The sequence below is a fragment of the Pseudorasbora parva genome, chromosome 1 (genome assembly GCF_024679245.1).
Source record: "Pseudorasbora parva isolate DD20220531a chromosome 1, ASM2467924v1, whole genome shotgun sequence".
In the NCBI taxonomy this organism is placed as follows: domain Eukaryota; kingdom Metazoa; phylum Chordata; class Actinopteri; order Cypriniformes; family Gobionidae; genus Pseudorasbora; species Pseudorasbora parva.
The window spans coordinates 22,181,675-22,202,452 of NC_090172.1; the positions used below are offsets into that span (position 1 = coordinate 22,181,675).

Consider the following 20,778-nt stretch of genomic DNA (forward strand, 5'->3'; position numbering starts at 1 on the left):
AAAATGAACTAATCCCTTAATATACACACAGACCACGACAAACATTCACAAAAAGTTTACAAAATTGTAAAGCAGTTAATTTCCTGGGAGCCATAAAGCTTAACGACAGCCGTGCATCAAAAATGATTGTCATTGCTTTCACTGAGGCCTTCAAGTGCTAAATAAACAATGGTGTGTTAACTCAATTTCTCAAATCTCTTGCCTCAAATGAAAAAAAGAAAGGAAAATAGGGCATATAAGAGAAGAGGGGGGACATTTCTGGCACCAGAAATCTTTAACCTTGTGGGGAATTGTTTTGGTCTCCATAATAAAAACATCTTATAAATCATGCTAAATTATGTTTTTTGAAAATATAAAAAAAAGAAGAAAAAAAAAGAAAAAGAAAGGTTTTTTTTGTGAGGGTTATGTTTATGGGTAGGGTTTGATAATATACAGTTTATACTATAGTTTTACTATATAAAAATCATTATGTTAATAGAAAGTTACCATAAAACATGGCCCCTCAACGTGTGTGTGTGTGTATGTGCGTGCATGCGTGTGTGTACTTGTTTATATTACATTGTGGGGACCAAATAACCCCACAAGGATAGTAAATTCTGAGATCACCTATAGTGTGCCACCCACAAGGGAAACTGAAAATGAAAATGAAAATGAAAATGAAAATGAAAATGAAAATGAAAATGAAAATGAAAATGTATTATATTAGTGCTATTTAAAAGTCTAAAAAACATTTTACTATTTAAACTATTGTGATAAGGAGCCATCAAAGAAAAAAGCCTAATCCATAAAGAAAAACAGATACTCTCTAAAGTGTGGTCTTGTGAGTTTTGGACTGATAGCTCTGTTCGGACTGCACACACACGCACGCACGCGCACGCGCACGCGCACACACACAAGTAACACATGTTCCTTATGCTTACCAAGGTTTCAGTTGATAATGAATACAGTCTTCAGAGTGTGTTTACAATATTCTTTGATAAATACACATTTTAAATGAACTAATATTTTGTAAAACTATAAGTAGCCTATTCATTTCTTTAAAAACAAATCTTTTGGACCACTTTTGAACAGTAGTGGACATAAAGTAAAATATGTATTTAGACAGTTATTCAAGACACTACTCTAAGCAGTTAAAGTGATGAGAAAGTGAAAACATGCAGAGAACCCAATGCTTCAGTATCTTTATCAGAGCCCAGCATGCAACTCTGCAACAAAGCCCATTTGCAGCTCTTATCACGCAGAGCAGGCCCCAGCAAGGAGCTCCACCCTAAGGCTCATTATTCCAATCATATCAAATACAAGCAGGCATGGCTCCTCACAGCTTAGGTTATCCACATTGTTTGATGATGCTCAGTGGGGCTCGGCATGGAGTTCTGCTATAGGCCTCATACTGAACCTCAGGTCAGAGTGAATAGGTCCGGGCTTTGAGCTGCGCTGTGAGGCGCGGCTGATTGAACGCAGAGGCCACAGCCTGTTGACATTCTCAAGTAGCTGTGCTGGATTTCATCTGCCTGCAATATGCTGTGCTGGGGAATATGATTGAAAGCAAGCTCTGTAAAAAGCTACAGGTAAAGATATTTTTTACAATTGGTTATGTGCTTTACACAACACATTTTCAAAACTGTTCAGTCAGTTAGCACAACAGCATCAGGACTGAGGATGTTTGCTTTGATACATAATTCATTCAATGACCACACAAACTCAAACACTAGCAAAATCTATGCAACTGTATAACCTCCCTCACACCAGCCACAATTAAAGGGGTACTTCAGTGCTGGGAAGATGAATCTGTATTTAAACTGGGTCATTAATATAGTAGAAATGTGAAAATATGTTTTAATTTGGTGCTCTCTAGACTGAGAAAAGAAAAAAAAATTTTTTTGTGGGGATGAAAGACTACAATTCCCAGAATGCTTCGCTGCCTGATAAGGCCACTCCCAAAGCCACCGCTACTGAATCACTGTGACTGGATGGATCACTTTCCCACCGCAGCAGGAATTAGATTACATTCATCGTGATGAATGAGCTCTCATGATGAGAACTGAGGTAATCGCGACCGCGCTCAGGTCAAACACTCACAGCGCATGTTCAGTCCGGCGCGTTTTCAGTTCATGCCTGTGGAAGCGTAACTTTCCTAGGAATTAATTTGAGAAGTTGAAACACTCACTTTGCTCCGCCGGCTGGTCCGTTTCGCTGAGCCGAGTGCTGTGAGTGCGATCCCACTCCCCATGCGCGGGTTGAAAACATGCAGAAATAGCTTTCTCTACTGGCTGTAGTCTTTAGCCTCTTAAGCCTCCTTGCAAATTGACGATATTGTGATACCCATATCATGATCGTTTACCCCTCTTCGCATGCGGGCTTTGTAAGGCAAGGCAAGGCAAGGCAAGTTTATTTATATAGCACATTTCATACACAATGGCAATTCAAAGTGCTTTACATAGAAAGGAATTAAAATAGGGCTAAAAAATGCATAAGAAAAAGAATACAATGTAAAGAGAATTAAAAATAATAAGATGATGATAACCAAAGAAAAGAACAGGTAAACTAAAACAGTTATAAAAAATTATTTAAAAAATGATGCATAGATAAGGTGCAATCAGTCGGACGTCCAGTGGTACAGTGCTCATTCAGTAAATGCAGAGCTAAACAGATGTGTTTTGAGTCTGGATTTGAATGTGGCTACTGTTGGAGCACATCTGATCTGTTCAGGAAGCCGGTTCCAACTACCACTGCATGAAAACCCTGGAATACGGCATTATCCGGGCATGGTAAACTCCTGTGTAATTTGAGGTTTACCGGACGTATGTGGGAAAAAGCGGATCAGAGTAACACGGAACAGTATATTTCAAGATACACCCGGAAACCTCACATATGCGGACATATACAGGCATCCGTGAAATTTCACGGAAATATACAGCTGAAACACTGCTGGGTGCTAGGACTGGTGACTGTTAGGTGTGAAGAAGGCCTTTCATATGTTAATGACACTAAGGTGCTGGCTGTTCTCAGACGGAGGGGTGGCAGGGGAGGACTTCAGGTTTGAGAATTATGACTCTTAATCAAAGTTTTTTTTAAAAACACTACAAAATAAACACCCCGAACATATAGCCACAAAAACAGAGCATTTAAATTAAGGAATTAAATGGAACAAATAAAGGAAAATTAACCAAACATTTTAGAATAACACACATTTATTGTGAAGTTTTACAAAATGCAGTTAATAACAATAACATTTAATAAAAAGGAATGTACATTAATGTGAAATAATGAAAACATGGCTTTAAAAACACAAAAAAAAACAGATATGCTCAAAATAAAATTAAAGGAATAAAAAGGTCGTTGGAAATCGCATGGGGCTAAATCTCAAACATTGTGCAAATGGGAATTATGGCTGATACCTTTTCTTTTGTCTGACTTAACTGCACAATGTATGTACTTAGTATACATCTCCCTGAAATACGTTCCACAGGTAGGAACGCTCCTGCACAATCAGTGTGTGCCACACCTCCACAGGGTTCCCAAAGAAACATCTGTCTGGATGAGGGTGCAACCACGAAACCTTTGCAACAACATGGCGTATAGTACGCGTGTTAGTTTTTAACACTGATTATAAGAAATCTCTTAATGACTCCAGCACGCAGCTCTGCATTTGGGTCGAGGACTGGTTCGTCCAAGAATTTGTATTTCTCTCCACGCCTCTCTTTTTTAAAAACCCAGGTCTTTTTTACCAAGGTCTCTAATGACTGAGTTACTTTCTTGTAACAATAGGTTAGTTTGGGGTACAGATATTCCTTGCCGTTGAAGCTTATCATCTTTTTGGACAGACAGCATATTCAGTGAAGTTGTCGTACTGGTATATTTTCTTAGTTAATATAAAGTCTTGGGAATCATACCAGCAAATTGCATTAATCAATCAACTTTATTTATATAGCGCTTTTACAATGAAGATCATTTCAAATTAGCCTCACAGTGTCAAACGAGACAGTATTGTAACAAAATTTTAGTTGGCTGTAGGATCAACAATGTTGGCAGATCAATATTATAGTTTATAGAATTAAATAAGACCTAATTAATTCATTTTATTTGTATATTTAGTTGAATAACTTAGATCATAAATTTAGTGTTATAGTTTGTGTGTCCCCAACTGAGTAAACCAAAGGCCACAGTGGCAAACCCAGAGGAGACACCAATCAACACTGAGAATATTTCCAATGAGCCATCAGCTGTCTGAGGCATAGCAGCAGTGCAGTGATGGCATTGTCTGAAATGTTGAACAATGCTTGCCAGGTTAAAAGAATTATTGCTAATAGCTTTACAAGTAATAAAGCAGAGCTGTCTCTATTGTCATTATCTTCTTCAGGTTTGTCATCTTTAAAATCCAAATGTTCACTGTGCTGACCATCTGTAAAGACATGTTGCTCTTCATGGTCACTGTCATCATCTGAAGACGTTTCACTGAGCTCCAAGGAAAGCCTGAGCAGCTCATTGCGTTCTTCTTCTTCTTCTTCTTCTTCTTCAAAAAAAGACATTTGTTAGTTTTTTTTTTTTAGAAAAAATTAATAGAAGTGTAACAATACACATCTGTCTGTGTGCATCAATTTAAATGTAAGGAGCCTTGCCTTCAGCGATGGATAAATCAAGAAGATCTGCCGAATCTTATTTCTCATGTAAATGCTTGGTTTCTTCAAATATGCAGAAATCAACTTGCTCTTGGTCTCCAATGTCCTCTGTAACAATTAAAGAACAATACAACGATTTTAGCTACACACAAATTTACATACACAAGCTAAATACAAAAGATTTAGTTTAAACAGTGAAACATCACAACACCAATTGGTTAATGGCTGGAGCTATGCATTTGTCTAGCATTATCTTAAAGTTAGCAGCTTTTTACTAAAATCCCTTAGAATCATGCACTTTACAATACAGCATGTGTACGGGTCATGATGGGCCATAGAAATGTTAATGGGCCATTCGTAATAGTTTATCCAAATAACTTTAGTTATTGTTATGAATGGCCCATCATGATTTAAATGTTCAGCAAATACAGCTATGACCAAATTTGTAATAAATAAAAGTTACAATGTATTAACAAGACTTATGCCTATACTGGAAAAAACACATACTTACTACATTCTGAAAACAAGCAAATCACTATTGTGTGTCAACTCTAACCAAAGCAGATCATGAACATCAGTGTAATGTTGCACGACATCAGTAAATATATAAACCAAATTGCTGATGATCACCATCTTATTTTACTTGTCATTTGGTTTTACATTAAAAAAAATGTTCAGTAACTTACCAAAATGAATACCAGCATCATCCCAGTCCACAGGTCTCATTTCGTCTGGATGAAGTTCATCACATGCACCCTCTTCCAGCTCTGTGTTGTGATTTGTCTCAGCTGTAATCCCTCCATTGTGAAAAAAAAACTTTTTTTTGTGAAGATAAAAATATGCATGTGAAACATTCTCGTTGCAGTGGTCGCAAAACCGCCGAGCTCTCTTTCTCGTATTATTATCAACAGGTGGTTGTCCTTCCATGTTGATAGATAATTATGTCCAGCATTATATTTTTGCACCAAATTAAAGATACACCTGCGACGCGTCATACCGAGGGCGTGGTTTGAGTGGTGATTAGCAAGCAAAAAACACGCGCCAAAGCGGGGGCGTTTTGAGGTTTGAAATCAACCACTCACAATACAGGTGGGGACGGAGGCGCACCCAATAGTAGTGTATTGTTTCATGCGCGCGAAAGTTGAAACCTCCACATTGTTTCCGGAAGTACAGAGAACGGATTGTTGTTTTTTTGTGGTGTTTGGTTGAGATTTGGAATCGATCATTTTCGACAGATTTAATATGGAGAGTAAAAGGAACCTTAGTTTTTCTACTCCACTGAACAAAGGAGGACAAGCAGCCTCAAGCTCAAGCCCAGTTACTGTGAATGCCTTGATGAAGCAGCTGATCTCCGGCCAGAATGCTATATCTCGTCAGCTTACTATAATATCTGCACAGCATGAACGGGCCGATCTTCTCCAAGAGGCTCTCCATCGTCTTTATTCTCTCGAGCAAAAGTATGAGCAGCACGGACTAACTTACAGGAAGAGCCTAACAACTTTGTGAAAAGATTTAAAAGGGCACGTAACATGAGGTAAGTTCAGTTATTGTTATATAATGTGCCTGTAAACCAAAGAAAGTAGGCTTACAATTAACGTTAGCCTAATAACGTTATGTGTTTTGTCTCCAGCGGTTACTTTGATGGCCATCTTATTCAAACTTGAAAATATTGTGGTTCTTGCAGATTGTGAATCCGTTTAAACACATTTTAATTTCAAACTTTACAGGAATCTGTAAGGTGCCTTTGTGTGAAACCCAATTCAGAGAACAGCCCACACGATCCACAAACTGGGTAAGACTGCTTATTGTATACTGTAAATGTTAGGTTAACCTACTACTAACGTCATATGGATTTGAAATGACAACACTGAATTTCATTAATTATAACTGCAACTTTTCCCCCCAGAATAGTCATCACACAACCTCGCTTTGACCATTTTCCTTTGAAGAATTAAGTACAACTTTTACAGATGTTGACCCTGAATGTGTAAAAGGTAATCTTAAAGATTGTATTATTTTTTATGCAATTTTATATTAATATTTACCATGTGTGCTTTGTTTTGCTGACTTTTATTGGTATTACAATTATTCATGATTTATTTAGCAGGTTGCAAGACATATTGAGACACCACGGAGGAAGTTTTCTGTGGCTCAGCCTGAAAAGGCCCCAAAAAAGACACACTATGAAGAACATGGCAAAGAACCGTCAAAGAAAATGAAGGGTAAGTTAAGAAACTTGCTAAGCATTTATTTTCTCTTTAGGAGATATGATTTTGTCCATATTGTGATTAAACTTATACATTAAACCCAATACTTTGATCAAATCTGAGTGTGACATAACCATACTCATTAGTGAATAATGCAAATTGCATGTAAACTGGAGTGAAGAGTTCTGCTTGTCATGTAAGCACCTTCCTGCGGTTAAGACCTTACTCTTAGAATACATAGTTGCATTATTGTTGCACATGTAAACACAGTCTGTGTTTTAGTGGTTAAATTACTGTCATGTTTTGCAGTTGCTGGAGACCAGGTCCAGGGTTGTACAAGCTAACGCAGAAAGAGACCTGTGAGAGACTGCAACAATAGAGCAGATGTCTGATAAAGATGATGCTGTTGTTGATGGAAGGCCAGTGTGGATGGTGAGGTCTCCACCAAACAGAACCACGGTTGTCTGCGCTCTGCCAAGTGCTACGAACCAGACTAGAGGCTGACCCACGCTACACGTCACATCACCAGTGCATCATTATAATGTATTTTTACAATGCTCCTTGGAAATGTTTCCACTTATATATATTGTTTACTTAGAACATATATTATATGCATTTTTTTTCTTTTATTCCTTTACATCACCGTCCTTTAAATAGAATTTGCTCACTTTTTTTCCCCCATTTATTTTATAATATATGTTTACAATGCTCTTTGGGAGTTTTTTTTTTTTTTTTTACTTTTATTGTTTACTTAGAACATTTATGTATATTATATAATCTTTTTTTAACATTCTGGTTCTAATTTTATAATGTTTACATTTTTGCATTGTCTCATTTTATAATGTTACATTTTTAGATACACTGTGTATTTATTTCTTTATATCGCCAACTTTTAAATATGTTGTGTTCATTTTATTTTTCATGGCTTTTTTACCCTTTCATTTTAACTTATGTTTATTTTATATAGTTATATTTATATTGTTTATTTGTTCCTTTTAAATGCCTTTATTTTTTTTTATTTTTTTTTTTGTTCTTTACATTTTCATCCCTTTTAAATACATTTTGTTCACTTGTTTTTGTTTCTCCATTCTATTATTTTGCTCGTTTAAAATGCTCTTGGTAATGTTTTATGTACCTTAATAAATATTCCATATTTTCCTAAATTGTTTTTTGTGTGTATTTTTCCTTTGGGGGGAGAGGGGGGTGGGGTTTATGGTGTATGAGCAGTATCTGCATAGCTGACCTATAACCAATCAAATCACTAAACTATAAGGCCTAGGGCGGGCTAAGTTTTAAAAGTAACCAATCAAATGACTTTGCTATAAGGCCAAGGGCGGGCTAAGTTTTAAAAGTAACCAATAAAATCACTTTACTGGGTTTTCAATGTGCCCTGTCCTCCAATAGCAGTTTGGGTTTTGGGAGTGGTTTTAAAAGAACAACCAATCCAGTTTGAGTTGAAAGGCCAATAGGGGATGGGAGGCAAAGCTGCTCAGAGGTGTGAAAATGTCTCCTGAAAAAACTTGATGGGATTACTTGCCATGGCAACAAATGGCTGTAGCATGGAAGTATACGGCCACAACATACATCCTATTTGGTATCATTCCGGATGTATACGGATATATACAGATCCATGGAATTTGACCTATCCGGCCAGTATACTCCCGGATTCTTCCGAATTTCAGCAGTGTATACAGGAGTATACGGGTCCGGATACACCTTTTTTCATGCAGTGTACGGCTGGCATAATAGCTAAAGGCAGACTCTCCTTGCTTTGAGTGAACTCTTGATATTTCTAACTGACTTGATCCTGCTGATCTAAGTGATCTGTTGGGTTTGTATTTAATCAGCATATCTGCGATGTATTGAGGTCCTAGGTCATTGAGTGATTTATAAACAAGTAGTAGAACTTTAAAATCGATCCTAGATGTAACTGGAAGCCAGTGTAAAGACCTGAGGACTGGTGTGATATGGTCATATTTTCTGGTTCTGCTCAGAATCCTGGCAGCAGCGTTCTGTATGAGCTGCAGCTGTCTAATGGTCTTTTTGGGAAGGCCAGTGAGAAGTCCATTACAATAGTCCACCCTACTGGTGATGAAAGCATGAACCATTTTCTCTAAGTCTTGCCTGGAGACAAAACATCTAATCCTTGCAATATTTTTCAGATGATAGTATGCTGATTTAGTTATTGCTTTGACATGACTACTGTAACTCAGGTCTGACTCCAAAATCACACCAAGATTCCTGACTTGATTTTTTGTTATCAGGCCTTTAGCCTCAAGATACGCGTTCACCTTGAGAATTTCATCTTTGTTTCCAAATGTAGTAATTTCAGTTTTGTCTTTGTTTAACTGAAGATAGTTTTGGCACATCCAGTCGTTAACTTCATCAATGCATTTGCACAGCGAGTCAATGGGGCTGTAGTCATTAGGTGACAGTGCTAAGTAGAGCTGGGTGTCGTCAGCATAGCTGTGGTAAGCAATATTGTTCTTTTTCATTATTTGGCTCAGTGGCAGCATATACAGGTTAAACAGGAGAGGTGCTAGAATTGACCCTTGTGGGACTCCGCATGTCATGGACGTCCACTCAGACTTATGGTCTCCTATACTCACATAATAACCTCTCCCTTCTAAGTATGATCTGAACCATCTGAGGACCATCCCAGAAAGCCCGACCCAGTTTTCCAGCCTGTCTAGAAGTATGTTGTGGTCAACAGTGTCGAATGCAGCACTGAGATCGAGTAGAACCAGAATTGATGTTTTGCCTGTATCAGTATTTAAGCGAATATCATTTATAATCTTTATGAGCGCTGTCTCTGTGCTGTGATGAGGTCGGAAACCAGATTGAAAATTGTCAAAGAATCCGTTTGAGTTTAATAATTTGTTTAGTTGATTGAAAACAACTTTTTCAGTGATTTTGCCTATGAAGGGGAGATTTGAGATTGGTCTGTAGTTGCTCAGTATGGAGTTATTTAGATTTCTCTTTTTCAGAAGAGGCTTAACTATTGCAGTTTTAAGGGCGGTTGGAAAAGTCCCATAGAGAAGTGAGGAGTTCACCACTTCTAGGAGATCTGCTTCCAAATAGTTAAACACACTTTTGAAAAAATAAGTGGGGAGTGCGTCAAGGGCGCAGGTTGATGTTTTAACATGCTGTACTGTGTCTTCTAAAATTTTACCGTCAATTGTTTCAAAATCAGACATAGTAATTTTCCGAGGGTTTGGTCTGATCTGACTGACCCCAGAGCAACTAGAGGATGTGCTGATCGCCTTTCTGATATTTTTGATTTTCTCTGAGAAGAAGGAAGCAAACTCACTGCATTTGCTGTCTGAGAGCATTTCTCTGGGAATGTGACTCGGGGGGTTTGTTAGTCTGTCTACAGTAGCAAAAAGAGTGCGCGTGTTGTTTATGTGTTTGTTTATAATATTTGAGAAGAAGGTCTGTCTAGCTTTGCCTAGTTCAACATTGAAAGCATGAAGGCTGTCTTTACAGATGTTATAATGGACTACAAGTTTTGTCTTCCGGCACTTTCGTTCAGATTTTCTGCATTGTCTTTTCATTATTTGAACTGCTGTTGAGTTTCTCCATGGTGCCTTTTGTTTGCCACTCTTTTTCCTGACTTTCAGAGGGGCAATATCATCAATTACACTCTTAACTTTTGAGTTAAAGGAGTCAAGGAGAAAATCAACAGAGTCTGCAGATATGCTTGGTTTTAGAGATAAAGCCTTCATAAACAGCACATTAGTGTTCTCATTTAAGCATCTCTTTTTGACAGAGACAGATCTAGCTTCAATGGCAGGAGAGATTGATATGTCAAAGAAAATACAGAAATGATCAGACAGTGCCAAATCCTTAATAACAATCGATGAAATGTTTAGACCCTTACTGATAAGTAAATCTAGAGTGTGTCCACGATTGTGTGTGGGTCCATTTACATGCTGTGTCAAATCAAAAGTGTTAAGAACAGTCATGAGCTCTTTTGTTGTACTGGATTCAATATTATCTATGTGAATGTTAAAATCCCCAGCAATAGCAAAACAGTCAAACTCTGTGGAAATTATTGATAACAGTTCTGTAAATTCCTCAATAAAGAAAAAGTGTCTTAGAAAATTTAAATCAATGTATTGTATTATGCGAATTAGCAGGCTCAATGATTCTCACATCAGTTTGAAGCAAAAACTCTAGGCAACCACATCCACCAGTCTAAATTATTGTGACCGCATATCTATTGTGTGTTTTGAGACCTTCATTTATTTATTTATTTATTTATTTTCAAAACCCATGACAATAAAATATTGTCTCATCTCATTCTCCTGTACTCAGAATCGTGTACCGCCTTGTGAGCCAAGTTAAGTTCTACCTAAGTTCTATGTTGTAGAAACTGGAAAAGGCAATGTGAAGAACACTGAAATACAGCGCCTAACTTGTATGTATGTATAGATGTATGGATGTATGGATGGGTGGCTGGGTCTAGGTTGTAATTGGTTGCAAAACATAAGTTGCACTCTCATGCCAGCCATGTACAAAAATGTTAAATTGCAGATACCGGCAAAAATATAATGATCTTCATAACAGCATCATAACAGTCAACTACTAGCAACAACCCAGAACATCAAAAGAAAAGAAAAGAAAAGAAAAGAAACAAAACAAAACAAAACAAAACAAAAAGAAAAGAAAAGAAAAAAAGAAAAGATGCAGCCTAATGGTCCCTATATCTAAAGGGTGCAGGTGGAGTTGTAAGTAAAGGACACCCCAGAGACTTCAGAGACTGAGATTCTGCTCTGTCATCATTCTGTTCTTCACTAGCGCTGCTAACCTGGCTGCTCTAGTGGAACCATTTCTCCAATTAGTGTATTCGGATGACAAATGTCTGCTAAATGGCAAATAACAAAACACAGAGCCATAAAGACTCTGATCACACCATACTAAAGTCAATTGTGTAAGCTTAAAAAGCAACCTATCAGTTTATTGCAGAGCATGTTTTCAGGGGGGGAAAAGATGGGCAAAAAGATGAATAAAAACAGCAGCGGGTAAAGCTCCGGCACAGAGCTGTGTCCACCAGGAGCCATTACATTTAATGAAATCTTTCTTTGCAATGCCCCAAGCACATAAAGCTAGCGGCTACTGTTCTACAGACCTCCAACAGATTTTAAAGGAAATACAATCCCACTAGGGTTTCCATTTATATCCTGATCTAAGAATAACTTCATTTGTCCAAACTGTAGAGCAGAGATGGCAAAACTGGCCTGGAATCAGCACAGAAGAGTGTCAGAGGAGGATGACCTGTGAGGTAATTTCTATGCTTTGATTTATGATGCTAGAGCAAGAGTTTGGGTGAAGCATGGTAAGGATCAATACGAACTGGAGGATCCTCAATTGAGAATCCAATCAGACCCAGTTCACATTTCAAAGAATGTCAACAACTTATGAAGAATCTCAATGAAGCGTTCCCTCTTTACTAATAAATGCTAATGATGTTGTGATGAGCTGGAGAAAAAAGTAAAAAAAAATGTTAAAGAATGTTTGGGGAGGAGAAAGTTCATCTAATCCAGCCAATCACATCACAAAAACATTTTTTTTGTTAATGCCAATGTTATGTGATTTCAGCAGTTTGGCAGTTTGACACGTGATCCGAATCATGAATCAATAAGCTGATTCACAACCGTTTGAATCTTTATTTGAGGATTGAAAACCAAACGCGGAAGAGAAGACAATGCTGAATAAAGTCGTAGTTTTTGTGATTTTTGGACCAAAATGTATTTTTGATTCTAAATAACTAACTTATGTTACATATGGACTAATTTAATTATGTTTTTATTACCTTTCTGGACATGGACAGCGTACATACACTTGCACACACTCTTGGACTAAATATAAAATATCTTATAAAATATAAATAACTGTATTCTGAAGATGAACGGAGGTCTTACAGGTTTGGAACAACATTAGGGTGAGTCATTAATGACATCAATTTCATTTTTGGGTGAACAAACCCTTTAACCCCACCCACCGACTATATACACAATGGGATTGCCCAGAGTTTGGTTTTTCCAGCTCGAAGGTCTACCAAGAGTTGCTAGACTACACTCTCGGCAAATTAAATTTGCTGCCGCTAGGGTGCTCCTAGATTTCCAATCTAGATGACGAGAAGAATGAGAGTCCAAACTAAAGCCAGACAGGTAAATACTGAAGAGATACGAAAGAGAGAAGCAGGGCTGGACTGGGTAATCTGGCATACCGGGCCGACGCACTTTGGGGCCGATAGGTTATTTATTTAATTTATTTATTTGCCACTGACTGGCCCATCATGCAGCGACAGCGGGCGATTGGCTTGTCTTCCGAATTGGCAGGCCAAAGCGAAAGAGACCTCCCCTCCATTATAGGCGCTTTTTTTTTGTTTTTGTTTTTTTGAGCGCATGGAATTGATAAAGGCAAATATCCGCACAGCGCAGACAAACGTAAGCTGCGTTTAAATACTGCTCTATGAACGGCACTTTCTTTGGCTCCAAACTTAGTTTTATACAATCGTGTGAAATGGGAAGATTACAGGTCCTGTGGTGAAACAGATGAAAACATCCGCGAACATGTAAATACATGACGAGGTATAAAGTGGAAAACGGCAATACACACAACTACAAACGTTTGACTTTAACACAACCATAATTTACCTTGTAGCTACTATCAGTGAATAAATATGGTGCTTTGGAAGAAACTAATGTATTAAAAATGTTGCTATTACTAGCCTGAGTAAATTAATATTGCGGAATATAAAACACTTTTATAGAGGACGTTTTAGTATTTTCTACAGGTGTCTAATTTTTTTTTTAGTTACAAATATAACTGTTTATTATGTTCTATATATATATATATTTTAGAAACCATATAGCCATGGTGATGAGGAGCATTGTTTTACCCTTTGACTACCATGATCTTACAGTTAAAGGAAACTGGCCTACATCAGTTAAACAGTCAATAAAACAGCTTTAAAGTCTGGATCCCATGAATTAAGGACAACTTTTTTTCTCTAAATGTTTTATAAACTTTTTTTTTTAATATCTATTGAAATGTAACTAAATGTTATTTCAATGAGAACCTCATGAAAGATAGATATCAGTTAGTGGCTTACATAAATTAGGTGTTAAAAATATGATTGTTTTTAAAGGGGTAGCTCAACCCAAAAATGTGACATTTACTTTTTTTATTCATACAATATTCAAATGGTAGCCTAACCAAAATGGCTTGCTTGCTAAAAGTCTTCAAAATATCTTCTTTTGTGTTTCACGGAAGTCATATAGGTTTGGTAGGACACGGGAGTGAGGAAATAATGATAGAATTTAAAAGCAGTACATTTACGCTACTGTATCCTAGCTCAAAATCATCAGTGCTTTACTGTCAAGTGCATTTCTGTATGACAAAAGTGCAATATTAACTTTGTGCATTTGCAGTAAATTTTTATAATATCTATCATTATTTGTCCCTGTCCTAGTTTTATTTATTTACTAAAATGTAAGGCCCTAACTCCAGCAAAAACATTCATGGGGAACTTGTGGGCCAGATGGGTTTGCCAGGGCCGAATTTTAGCCCCAGTCCAGCCCTGGAGAGAAGTGGTTGGACAGAGGCATAAGGAAATAAAAAAATGAAAGAAAAACATGAACGAGAGTGAAAGAAGAGGAAAAGGAAAGGGGAAGGTTGTGAACTGAATCACAGAGACTGATAAGGGTATTAGTGTCAGAAATAAAGGTGAAATAGGTTTTCTGGTGCTGGATCACCAAAACCCTAGTTCACTTCAGACTTTAGCCTTTCTTCAACCTTATTTCTCTTATTTCTCACCCTGGTTTGCAGTTTATCATTGTTTCTGTGTCCTCTTCTTCTGTCTCTAACAGCGCAACCCAAAATAAAGCATAAATAAAAAATCTAGAGACTTTGTTGCAAGGTTATTACTCAATATGTAGTGGACTACATTGAACACACACACACACACACACACACACACACACACACACACACACACACACACACACACACACACACACACACACACACACACACACACACACACACACACACACACACACACACACACACACACACACACACACACACACACACACACACACACACACACACACACACACCAACTTTGGCCATAAATTCCTCATGAAGCACATTAGGACCTCATTGACTTCCAAAGTATGGAAAAAAATACTATGGACGTCAATGGAGCCAAACTGTTTGGCTACCTATATTCTTCAAAATATCTTCTTCTTCTTTCTTAGAAATTCATTCATGTTTAGAACAACTTGAGGGTGAGTAAGTTATGACAGAATTTACATATTTGGGTGAACTATCCCTTTAAGTGGAAATGTGCTTAATTGTGCTTAATCGCGAACAAGACATTTCAATGGTTTCATCCTAGACTGATTAATGAGATTAAATATAGAGCAAATGGAGATTATAATAGATTCACTTAAGTCTCCTGCTTCTCAGCAGCTTTATCCTGAGAAAAATACCCCATTATTCTCTTACACTTTCATTCAGAGTTTCAGAAGATATCTCAACAATGTCTGGAACTTGTGCTGAGATTTGTCAAGGCATCAAAGTCTATGATCACAAGTCAGATGTTTGAGAACAAATGCAAACTATATGTGTCTGTATATTTCTATTGATGATAAGTGTGATATTTACAAAATAAAATATTGGTATCATGTTTTCAAATACTATGAATTCAAATTTTTCTAAGACCAAAAGATCTGGTCTACAAAATCCACATAAATTGTATAGCTAATTTGATGGAAGATAAAAACAGGAACTCTATGGAAGAATGTACGTACACAACAAATAAACCCAAAACTAGAAAAAAATATAGATAGAATGTACTGTAATGTAGATAAAAGAATGGAAAAAGAGAAAACTAAATCGTTCTCCTATCAAAAAAACTGAAACCGCATTTCCATTTTTTTCATTATACTAAGCATGTGAAAAGGAAATTACAGTGTTTGTATCAAATCAAAAACAGGCCATGCACGTTGTGACATTAAACACAAAAACCCCACCGAATGGATAACATTATTGTATAAAATGGAAAATATTACTAATCTTTCACACACACTTTTTAGAGGCAAAATATACACGTATAAATATGACTGCAATGCAAACCTGTATATATTCCCATGTAAAAGAGTAGCAGTACAATATATGACAGACTAATTATCATAATATATTTCAATAAATCCTTTGCAAATCTAAGATGGCAGCACACGCAATGAGAGCCAATTCAGAGCAGCACTGTCAACTACACTTGACAACTCTGATATCTATAATGTATGAGTCTCCATTTCTGTGGCGAGGAACTTGTGCTGGAAAACACAAAGATGTGTTTGTGTGTGTGTAGAGGAAGAATGAAAGGAGCGCTATCAATCATTTGACTCATCAGTGCTTTAATGTCTGCGTGCTTGTCAGCGTGTGTGTATGTGTGTGTGCGTATGTGATGAGATCAGGCTCATCTCTATGTCATTATGGAGCAGCTTATAGGTTATCAGGGGAGGTGAGAGCTATTTATAACGCCTCTCTCCTTTTCCTTCCTCTCTCTCATACACATGCTGTTCCTAACACATGTTCTCTCTCATTCTCTCTTCCTATCATCCCTCTCTCCCCTTGACCAACTTCTCAAGGTGGGGCAGCATACAAACATTTATTCTAGGCACTATACATTGACAGACTGCCAAAACCTTCACACACATGCAGCATGTTCTCACACGCTGCTATTATTCTGGCCAACACACTAATTGTGGAACCAATGAGGCAAATACTTCAAATAACCAGTCACAGCAGTCGATTTATCACTAACTTTCAGACTGGGCACCAATTCATGATTCACATCTTGTAGGAATTACATTCATGTCAACTGAGCTATTACATTCAAAATCTTTTCCAGATCTACTTACAGTAACTAAGTAATATTACCTGAAAGGGGGTCCTGGAAAAGATTTTGTATAGAATTTGTCTTCGCTAACTACCACTATATTAGTACTGCACTCACACCAGTGCAATATTATATAACAGGGGTTCTCAACCCAGGTCCTCGAGGACCACTGTCCTCCAGAGTTTAGCTCCAACCTTGATCAAACTCACCTGCATGTAGCTTTCTAGTAATCCTAAAGATCTTAATCAGCTGGTTCAGGTATGGTTAATTAGGAGCTAAAATCTGCAGGACAGTGGCCCTCGGGGACCAGGGTTGAGAATACCTGGGATATACATTAGTAGTACTACTAGATTTGTTGACTTGACAGTTTAAGCTGGCCCAGATGACTTCTGGGACATGGTAGCCGGTTTGTGGCTTGTCCAAAGTGGCCTATCTATTCAAATTAGTTTGAGCAAATTGTTCCAATTTTGACTTTTTGACTCCAAGGCTTCCCATTGTCCCATTGTCCCCATGGGCTCCCAGCCCTATTTAGTTCTAATATACTACTACTGTTATCTGTAAAAAAAAAAAAAAGAAAAAAAAAGAAAAAAAACACTTATATATTTATGCTTATTTTAGACTATTCTTTTTAGATCTTAAGGCTCATTGGAAATTTGCTGATGTCCACTGGTTGAAAACCACTGTTCTACCAGGTAGAAAGCAGGTCAACCAGCTGGCAGTCTGATAAAGCTGGTTCCAGCTAGCTTTTACAAGGTAAAAATCTTAAAATAAAAGCCTCCCACATCTCTGTAAGATTATTTCCTGTACATCCTGTAAGTGCAATTCTAGTTTTTCCACTCACTCAGTGATCTCCTCGGTAACCGTATGTTCCACTTGTAGGCGGGAGTTCACCTCGATGAAGTAGTGCTTTCCATGTTTGTCCACCAGGAACTCCACTGTGCCTGCGTTCTCATAGCCCACCTATGAAAAAAGTTGCAAAGTTGTTGTGTTAGCATGAAAATATTTAGTGAGTGAGCACATCTTGTTTATAGACCACCATCTTTGGACCTCATTGTGAGATCTAATCAAGCGTAGCGTCAATTCACCTTAGTCAAGCTCGCATCACCTGACTGTCAGCGGATCATGTCTACTTATAGGAATAGGATGTCTATCACAGCATACATATATAAGCTCCTTCAGTATTATCAGCAGCTATCACGTTCTCCAGAGCTCATTTACCCTGCTACATCCCCAGCTCCTCCTCTCATCCAGTCAGAATTTAGTATTATGATTCCCCTTTAATCAGACTCAAATTCTGAATTATTTTGTACATCAAATATTGACATTAACGATATCTGTAATACATTATGTTGGTTCTGTTATGTTTACCCTAAGGGGGTTTATTGCTGCTCTCCCTGATCTTATCCATGCTAAGCATCATCTTTGACATCATCTTTGACAATAGTGGTCCTGGCAGCATTATAAACATGACAAACATTATGCGGATTCTAGTTGATTCACTGAAAGCATCTAGTTCAAGCATTGACAACTTCAGGATGTCCTGCAGATTTTATGCTGCATTCCAGGCAGGTTTTCGAGCCTGTAAGTTATGACTTCAAACCATGACTTAAGACTTTGTAACGTTCCAGGCAAAGTCATGCCAAATTGCCTGAGTGCAAGGAATTGCGGTAGCTAGATGTAAACAAAGCATGGCAGACCGTATGGGGCTTATGCTCATTTACAATAATTTCTATCGCTAAAGGTGCTTACAAATCTAGACGCACACTAGCGCCAGCAAATCTAATTTGCAGCCAGTGTGGTCAAGCAACTCTCCATAGACTTGCGAGCTGGAAAAACCAACTCTAGTCAGGCCAATCACATCATGTATAGAGTCGGTGGGCAGATGTAAAATAATGACGGCAGAGTTGCGTAGGTTCAGCGTGCTTCTTGTAAACAAAGAAGCTGGCGAACGGCGGCCTTTCAATTTGGCTTTGGCCGCGACTCTGGAAGACTTGCATTTCAGCTTTTCTTTGAGAAAAGAACAACGGCACTGAAATCATTCTTAAGAAGGGAATATGTGTTCGGAGTTTTGCCGACCATATACGGCGAAAGTTTAATGAATCAATTATCTCTGCTTCACCTTCATTGCTCTGGTTGGTTGTAGCGCTATCCTATGGCGTGCAGAGGGAGTTTGAAAGACAACCGTTTAACCCGCCCCTCAGATTGAGCCCTGTCAATGGTGAGTTCCCAGACCCAACATCTTGATGTGGGTCTGGTTTATCAGGCTATACCCCTTGCTTATTTGAGGGAAACTGAGGAGAAAAAAAACAGCGCATAAGGCAAGAGAATCTGTTATGCCTTTTATTTTACATTGTTTGTAAAATACTTCCATAAACACTGCATCCGTAGGGGCTGCCATTGTTTTTTTGCAGGCTATGTGACGTCAGAGCTTGTAACTGGTAGTACTTCAATCCAGTACGAGTTTCTCGGGTGGGAAGTCACAGGTTTGACTGCAGTTCTAGTGCACTTTCACGGGTAGAAAGTTGGAAAAACACAGGTTACGGGTTGCCTGGAACGCGGCATTAGCTCCATCCCTGATCAACCCATATGGAAAAGTCTTGCTAAAAACATATGTGATTCTTATATGTTCCAACAGAAAACTATAAGGATCATATATGCTCCAAAAACCACATATACAAATTGTACAATATTCATGTATTTTCAATCATATATGTCCTACACTGTAAAAAAAATATATGCTGGATTGTGTTAAATACAACCCCTGCAAATCAGTGAGATTTTACTTTAGTAAATTAATTAGCAAGTAAAACGAATAAAAATGGGTAACCCTAATGCAAAGAAAATATTTCCTTATATATGTGAATGATAAATATATTAAATTATTTAACTGCATATTAAAAATATACAGGATAAATATGTTACAATATTTAATAATACATGAGGAATTGCTGCTTTCAATTAGAAAAATATGTGACAATATATTTACTTATATATCATAATGTATGTCATTTTATTTGATGTGCATGTGATGATATACCCAAAAATATATTTAACAAAATAATATATATTACAAAATAAAAGGAACTGTAGTCCGTTACAGTTACTGAGAAAGTGCTATTATATTACAGTTACTTATGAAAATGTTAACAATTACAAAGGGTTATATATATATATATATATATATATATATATATATATATATATATATATATATATATATATATATATATATATATATATATATATATATATATATATATATATATATATATACAGTTAACAATAACACAAGTCAAGCACACTGGCATGTTCCTACATATTTAGCAAAGAGCTGTAACTGCTGAAAAGTGCACCGACATTATTGTTAATAAAAGTAACAGTTTTACAGTTCTTTAAATTGAGCAAAAACACATGAAATAACAATTAATTTTAACATTTAACCTCCTTTAAATCAGAAGTAAAGCATGATGGGAAGTAGAAATTTGCTGTAACTCATTCTGTAAAAGTGTTTATGTGTGTACATGCATTCACATTAATATGGGAATATACAGTAAGGCTACACAATAAAGGATACAACTTAATGGATATTACATGTAATAGGCCTACTACTTATATCTTAATTACTAAATATTGTATGTGTTAAAATATAGCCATATTTTATAAATATAATCAATATGCATACATTGCAGTAGCTATATTAAAAAAGGCTTTAGTTTCCTTTATTCCTTTATATTTATTTTAATATAGGCTATTTTGCATATAATTGCAGTATATTCCCATATATTTGTTTCGTAATTTTCTACCCATACAAACTATTTGTTAACAGCAATATCAGCAATATTTAAAAAATAATAATTAAACACTCACTCTAAGCGTTAGGCTTAGACGATGAAGATTTCTGTAACAAAAATACCCTTAGTTCTGTCATCGCAAACTGCGCATGCGTCACCGCGCCGCGGCCAGGAGGAAATCAGTCGCGGGTTCTTGTTGTCTCCGTGATATGATTGCCTCCCAGCGGGACCGCGAAGTGTCGAGC

At 37.2% G+C, this 20,778-nt stretch overlaps 1 protein-coding gene and 1 long non-coding RNA gene across 2 annotated transcripts in view; one reads left to right on the forward strand and one right to left on the reverse strand.

The window, feature by feature from the left end:
• pcxb (pyruvate carboxylase b) overlaps window positions 1-20,778 on the reverse strand; it is a 316,419-nt gene that overhangs the window by 241,765 nt on the left and 53,876 nt on the right. Inside the window, 1 exon segment of the mRNA XM_067435536.1 lies at window positions 17,584-17,702. Within this exon segment, the coding sequence (XP_067291637.1) occupies window positions 17,584-17,702 (119 nt within the window).
• On the forward strand, window positions 6,230-6,950 carry LOC137083523 (uncharacterized). The gene is made up of 3 exons (XR_010906512.1): window positions 6,230-6,411; window positions 6,526-6,613; window positions 6,724-6,950. It is a non-coding gene; the product is annotated as an uncharacterized lncRNA (long non-coding RNA).